Raw genomic sequence first — 7,644 nt, 5'->3', positions numbered from 1 at the left:
ACAAAAGATAATAATTCATTTGATTGGATAATCAGGTAAACTCCGCCTTTTCCGTCATGCGTTTTTGTCGGTATTGAAATCAAAACATTTGTAGACACATGAATCGTGCGTTAAGGGGAATTTACCTTTCTGTTTTAACTGTCCTCTGTTGAGTTTCGAAAGGTACTTATTTTAATGTATGTATAAAAACGTTATTTTTTTAATCAGAAAAAAAGTATTAGTTCGTTTTTTTTTTTTTTTCTGAAAGAAATATATTTTCCGATCTTTAGTCTCTATTTTTGAATTATGATGTTCTAATACAATGATAGCTGTTATTCTGTTAATTTCGTTTCTCTAAACTACTCCTGTAAATAAAATTGGTTTTCTGGTAATTATATTAAATTGCTACTTACTATAATTTGTTTAGAAATACAGTGTATATTTATAAACTTTAAAATATTTCAAATAATTATCAACAAATATTAGAAACTTATTATATTTACATTTTTAATTGTGTATATAATAAAAGCTTTGATTTATTTTAGATCTACATATATATATTTGATTATGGCTACACAACAAGCTGTTCTTGAAGAGAATTGTAGTTATTTTCATTCTGTTATCAAAAAATGGATTTCAGGCACATTCACCCTTCGAGAACATTCTTATCAATTCCAGGGACAGGAAAATAAGAATAAAATCAATATGCATATTCCTCTGAGTACTATTTGCGGCATAGAGAAAAGGCAATCTAGTTTTATTTATGCATGTCTTGTTATAACTATTGGTTCCGAAAAACACTGGTTTTCTTCATTTCCAAATAGAGACACTGTTTATAATTTGTTAGAATTGTTTTGGAGAGGATCATTACTGTCCAAATCTTACAAGACAAGCTCTCCAAAACCAAAAGGCGATACACCCTTAGGTAAAGAGTTGTTGAGTATTTTGCATGAATCGGAATCAAATTTGGTAACTGCTGCAAATGCACTTGTAGATCAAGGAAGGCAATTACAGGAGTCTCAAGTTGTTTTAGAAGATGTAAATACAGACTTAGCTAAAGCTGAGAAGGTTTTAAAAACATTCAACTTCACTCAATCCATACTAGCAGTCAAGCAGTCGCAATCATCTGAAGTAGAAGAGATTAAAACTGCAGAAGCTGTTCGACAGAAACACTATAAAGTTACTTTTACTTTTTCAAAGACATCTAAAGAGAATTGGGAAAAGGGTACTTTGATTATTGCTGATGAAATTGTTTTGTTGGATGAACACCAAAATAGGAGAATAGTGATTAATAGAGATACTTTGGAAAAATTTCAGGTATCTTTTTTTTATATATATTTTATGAATTTTGTGATCTATTATTTCTCTTAGATGATTTAAGATTTTAAAGATATAATTTTGAACTCGCTTCTGAGTAAAATACTTTATTTTGTTGAGATTATCTGAATCCCCAACTTATATAATGCCTTTCCTGTAAAATTTCATAAGAAATTGTAATTAAATATTAGTGATTCAATAATATTGATTATATTTGTGCTGAAAAGATAAAAAAATTGATTAATATACTAGTGTCAATATACCAATGTATATATTTATTTTTATAATATTTATTCATTTAATATAAATAGCAATGTTATACATTTCTTTTCAGTTTCTGAATTCATAACTAGCTAGTGCTTCCATGTTCTTCATATTATTGTTGATTTTTTAAATATTTCCTAGGATGTGTATATAAATTTTATTTTTTATATAAAATTACTATCTATTTTTTATTAATTTCAAACCATTTCTTCTGTTAATTATTCTTATCGTTTTTTTTATAAAGATGATCATGAATTGGAAACATTATTATAGTAACAAAATGGTTGTTATCTGGAGACTGATACAGCTTTTAAAAAGTTGTACCAAATCTTCCATTACAATCATAATAATTGTACCTTGATTGCTATTCCATTTAATGTAATATATTTTATATGCAATTATGATAATTTTATTGTATATTAAACAATATTTTTATAAAACTATATCATATTAACATTTTTTTTTTTTTTTTTTTTTTTTTTTTTTTATCATCAGATCATAACACCTTGGGAATTTTGTTTAGTATATTCTTCAGAGTGGGTTTCTAAGTCATGTTTCATTATGTGTCCTCAACTTTCAGGACTTCTAAAATATTTGAATTCTATTCCTAATCTAAAAACTAAAATTGTGTTTGAAGAAAGCACAGAAGAAATACCTTCTTGTTCAAGTAATCTGCCCAATGGTAAGAATTTGTAGTTTAATTAATTAGTATTAGTTTTTTGAATTTGTTAAATTGCTTAATCTTTAATTAAATCAATTTTTAGTTCATTAGATAATTATTTTTTCAAACTGTAGAATTTATTTTTAATTATATACTTTATAAAAATAATTATATTATCATATTTGCTCTTGCATGTTTGTAATCATGACAAAAACTTTTGAAGTATTTCATTATAATTAATACAAAAGATACTCTCATTATAAATTTAGCTAAATATACCATATAATATCTAAAAAAAAACTTTAAATAATCTATAATATACACCAGTTTTATAAATGAAATTGATATTTTAATTACCTTCTGAATTCATTTATTAAATTGAATTCTGAAGCAAATGAAGGCTTGTCATAATGGAAGTCATATGATCATATAATTAGGGGAAGGAGAAATCATTGATTTCTTCAACATATAATTACCAGATCCCTCATCTAATGGGTTTCTTATTGTAAAAGCATTTATAGTGTAATGTTCATAACTCAAGCTACAGTTGAAAAGTTGAGAAAATGCTTTTTTAGAATGTGATTGAATACTATTTGATATGTTTAGTGATGTTTTTAGTACCATTACAGGGCATTATTGGCCAGTGTCTGGTAATAATGATCAATATTTATAATACTTTATTGCTATCAAAATTTAACATTTGTACAAATTAAATTTCAGCTATGGCTGATTTATTTCATTAATCATTTTTGGAACAGTTATTCAAAATGTGCTTACCTTTTTTTCACATTGCTATGTATTATATCGAAACAAGGTTTAATGACTTTGTAATTTCATGAGAAAAAAAGTAATTTTTATACATGTCTGTTTATGCTTTGTAAGTGTTGTGCATTTTAGAATCCTGAGACTAATATTTTTGGATTATTTTGTTCTAAAAAGGAATAATATGCACCAAAACTAATGCATTTCCAGAATTCTTTGTTAGATTTTGGTCTTAGTTTCCTGTTAGATGGGGTTTTTTTTTTTTTCCAGATTTTTCTTCTGTTTACCATTTTACATTAGACTGTTATATTTTAATTCAAAACATACTACTTGCATGGCTAATTCAGTGAAATGAAACTTTGTTGTATTATTTCGTATAATATTATTAAATATTCTGATCAAGAAACAGAAAATGGAGAATTAATCATTTTGATCTTGTATAAAAAGCATTTGTCTAATTGCCAAAATTTCTATTTAAAATATTTCTCAAGTAACAGAGAATGAACTTAATCCAAATTTTACTTCACAAAAAAAAAGAGAGAGAAAAAGGATAATTTTGAAGGAGGAAAAAAAAAAAAAACTAGCAATGAATTTGACTGCAGTATTATTAGATAAATTATACTTGTCTTTTACATTTTGGGGGATGGGGTGGGACTGGAAGAGATCTTGATTAATTTAGTTCCTGTTTTGAAAAAAAACCATTTCACCAGAAAAAATGAAAAAATTTTGTAAATAAATTATAAGTATAGAAATCTATTATTCATCAAGTCACAATTTTATATTTTTGTACTTTTTCTTGCAATTGTATGGAGTTTTCATGATTAATATGCTTTATAATTCCACAAATAATTTGGATTCACTATGATGTTTAATATAAACATCTCCTCCTGAATCTTTCTTCTCATCCTACTTTTGTGAAATCAATGCACAAAAGTATGGAATCTCTATCCGAGAATTGACGGCATATTATACATTTTGATCATGCTGAAAGTAAAGCCTTTTCTATATCCATGATAGATAAATTATTTCTTTAATTTTGTTTATTAAAAACAAAGGTTAAAAGGTTTCTTAAAAACAAAGGTTCCTTCTTTCTATTATAGTACAATTCATTACTGTCCTCTAGTGATTGAATGCCAGTTCTCAAAACAAAGAAAATTCACAGTTGTAAATGAAAACATAATTCTGAGTTCAGATAATTTTTTTGTATAAAAAATACCAATAAAAATTATTTGTATTTTTTTAAAAAATGGTATAAAAATGCTAAATTAAAAACATATAAAGCCATCAAAATACTAAAAATTAACAATAAAAAATTTTAGTGATTGAATCAACAGTACCTGCCTATTATTAAAAAAAAAGTCTTGAATATGTACAATAAAAATTTTACAGTTAAAAATGTAAAAATAAAATGTTATTATAAATCTCTTAATATAGATCTATGTAACTTATAGGTAACAAATGATATTGTACTATGCTTATAGATTCAGCAATTCTATTATATATATATATATAGAATTTAATTTAATATATTTAATTTAATTCAAATTAATTTCCTAAATTTTTGCCTAATTCAGCCTAGGTCGGGGTCATTCTAAAGTGTTCTCTTGCTTCCTGATCCCATTCCACTTTTTCTGTTTAATTAATTCAGCTGAAGCTTTGTAAAGATGATGTGCCATCAGTTCCATATGCGGATGATCCCTGTGTTACCCTTGTCAACACGTGGCGGATATCTCATGTTATATAAGACCTGGGATAAAATATGAATGGGCTTTTCACTCTTTTTGCTCTGTGTCGTTGTTCTATGTTGTGTGTCCGTCACTCATGCTTAAAGATAATGCATGCTTCTCCAAAATGAAATAAAATGACATCAAGAAATCAGAAGTCTCTTCATTGTCTTCTGATAAAAAAAATTATGCTTATATATATATATACATAACTTTTTTTGGTTTATTTCTAATATTTGTAGAACTATAAAAACAACTGCTATTTTGTAGTTTACATATTCACATGTGCCAAATCTTCCTATTAAAGGATTAAAACAAATATATAAGTTACCATTTAAATAAGCATTAAACTTGGATCCAGAGTTTCTCATTAAATTCATAAGTATGCCTATTTATATTTAAAATTATGTATATGTTTTACTGAAAATTAATGTAATAATTAATTAAATTCATAGCACTATGGCTTAAAATCAAATGCATTTATCATTTGTATAATTTTGTATAGTATATTTTTTACAAATTTTAAAAATATATATATATTCTTAAAGAATACTTATGAACACAATAATTTTCTGGTAGTTATTTTATACTTGCAATCATGTATACATAGAGCTTTTCAGCAAGTAAAAATATATGTCATGAGAATTATTGTAGTCATAATTCTAGTATTTTAATCAATAACACTCCATATAATTAAAATTTATGAAAATTATGCTTCATCAGACATTTATTTCACTGTAATAATAGTAAAAAGTTTAAATGTTAGTACTGTTTCTCATTCCTCTTTTATATGTTTGAATGAAAGTAGGGACTCAATTACATTCATATAATTTTTCCTGAGAAATAAAAAAATATTAATATATGCATTTACTAGCATAGTATAGTATTACTAGAATATAGCCTTGGTTGATTGAGAATATTTAGAGATAAAGAAATGAAATGATGATAATAATGCCATTGAGAATCTTTATCAATCATGCACAAGTCTATTTTCATATGAATGCATTTTCTGTGACACTGTTTGAAAATTGTTTTTTATTATTATTATTTATTTATTTACATTCTTTATCTGACTTTTAAATCTCAGGACAAATTTTATTTTTATTCTTATAAAAATGAGTTTCATATTATTGATATATCATTTAACTTTTATTAAATGTGCATATTTGGCAGCTTTATTGTAAACAAAAAAAGAAATCTAAGAATTTTTCTTTTAGATTTCAAGCTTTTGCCTCTATCTTCTGATGAGTCCATTCAAACGGGATCCAGCCTATCATATCCAAATTCTGCACAAATACAATCATTAGCTGAAGAAGGTGTCATTTCAGATGGAGATATAGAAGAAATATCTAGTGTGTTGAACAATCTTCAAGTCTTGGCCTCAGAAGTCAGTTGGGAGCAAAAGCAGCAGATGGAGCAAATTAACTCACTTATTACTGATGTTGAAAAAACTGAACTTAGAATGAAAACAGATATTAAGAATATTAAGAAAGTGACATAAAAAATGTTATAGTTTTAACACTTATATGTTTGAATATTTTTTTTTGGCAATAAGAACTTTTTAAAATTCTTTTGGCCCTTAATTTGTCTTGGAAAATATTAAGGTTGTCATTGAAAAGCATGTGGGGGATTGACCATATTATCTGTTGCTTCATTGTTGAAAAATGAATACATTGCTTATGATTTTATTTTATTTTATTTATACAAATTGAAAATAACATTTACTTCATTAGAATTGTTAAGATTATTTTGAAATACTTTTATTAGAAATATTTTAGTATAAATATTTATCAGAATTCATATTTATAGATATTACATGTTGCTGTTTTTATGTGTTACAGTGAATTTGTGTTTGCTCGCACATAATTAAAATTCAAATCTATCTCAATACCAAATCAGCATTGAGTTAAAAGCATGTTACATAAACAAAAAGATAATGTGTATTTTCTCACATTTCTTTAATGTTTTCACATTAGTAAAATATTTTTTGTTGGGAGTTTCTTGACTCGCATCTTATGAAGTGAAGTGCATTAGATTCTAGGTGCTGTTCACAAACTCAAAATTAATTTAATGTTCTATTAAATATTGCTCATATTATTAGATATTTGTGCTTGGTTTTTGCATTTTAAATAAATTTGCTTACAATTAATTAAAAACTGTCATCTTGTAATAAAGATTTTTTTATATAAGATACATACACATAATCTTTGAATTTCATATGCATGTATGTATTTTTCAGCCAGTGACAATATAAATCTTGTGATATCAAATTCTACCTGTTTTGTCTCCTACTATGAGTCTGTCATTTTCCACGATGATTTATATAGAATAAGTTGTGAAGTTTTTTTTTTTTTTTTTTTTTTTGATGATGGAAGGATATAAAAATATACTTTAATAACAGAAAAAAATTATTCTTGGTGCAAAACATTAATTCTGAAAGTATTTATTTGATATTCATTTGCATCCAGTAAACTCGTAATGTCTAATTTATGCTTCTTTTAGTTACATAGATTATAAAACTACCTTCAGATTACAAATATTTGATTATGTGTCAGAAATAAGGCCAAGCCACAAAATAATATCTATTAAATATTTCTTTAGGTGTGTTAAAATACTAACAGTAAAAAAGACAAATGATGCTCTTGTTTGTGCCCTATAAAAAGGATTATATGGGAAAGAATTATATTATTATATTTTCATTTAATGGCACTTGCATGTGCTTACTTATTTGAATGTTAACTTAAATTTGAAAATTGGCTTCTTCATGTCTCTGTTGCTTGATATCTTTACTTTGATGCTTTAATTCCTTGATTTTTATTGTTCATTCTCTTGGGATGCAAGTTTAATTTCAAGAATTGATAAGAATTAAGAAATCCATTTGTCTGCTACATGAAAGTTACATTTTGAAGAATTGCAGCTATTTTTGTATGTTTGGGC

At 25.5% G+C, this 7,644-nt stretch overlaps 1 protein-coding gene across 2 annotated transcripts; it reads left to right on the top strand.

Moving 5' to 3' along the window:
• The first annotated feature begins 35 nt into the window (after positions 1-35).
• On the top strand, positions 36-7,052 carry LOC129990045 (uncharacterized). 2 transcript variants are annotated; one of them, XM_056098121.1, is made up of 4 exons: positions 36-162; positions 525-1,296; positions 2,056-2,242; positions 5,925-7,052. In XM_056098121.1, the coding sequence occupies exons 2-4, from the start codon at positions 547-549 to the stop codon at positions 6,206-6,208; spliced, it is 1,221 nt and encodes a 406-aa protein (XP_055954096.1). In that variant the 5' UTR covers positions 36-162; positions 525-546; the 3' UTR covers positions 6,209-7,052. The 2 variants fall into 2 exon arrangements, with proteins under 2 accessions (XP_055954096.1, XP_055954095.1); XM_056098120.1 differs by having other exon boundaries at positions 46-176.
• Positions 7,053-7,644: the final 592 nt, after the last annotated feature.

Source organism: Argiope bruennichi, chromosome 2 (genome assembly GCF_947563725.1).
Source record: "Argiope bruennichi chromosome 2, qqArgBrue1.1, whole genome shotgun sequence".
In the NCBI taxonomy this organism is placed as follows: Eukaryota; Metazoa; Arthropoda; class Arachnida; order Araneae; family Araneidae; genus Argiope; species Argiope bruennichi.
The sequence above is the reverse complement of the archived record's forward strand: the minus strand, read 5'-3'. Positions and strand labels throughout refer to the sequence as shown.

Bases quoted from the DNA above. Each gene is read 5' to 3' on its own strand.
- LOC129990045 (XM_056098121.1), top strand. From the start codon at position 547: ATGGCTACACAACAAGCTGTTCTTGAAGAGAATTGTAGTTATTTTCAT. The intron at 1,297-2,055 runs GTATCTTTTTTT...TTTTATCATCAG, and splicing joins ATACTTTGGAAAAATTTCAG to ATCATAACACCTTGGGAATT. The intron at 2,243-5,924 runs GTAAGAATTTGT...TTTTTCTTTTAG, and splicing joins TTCAAGTAATCTGCCCAATG to ATTTCAAGCTTTTGCCTCTA.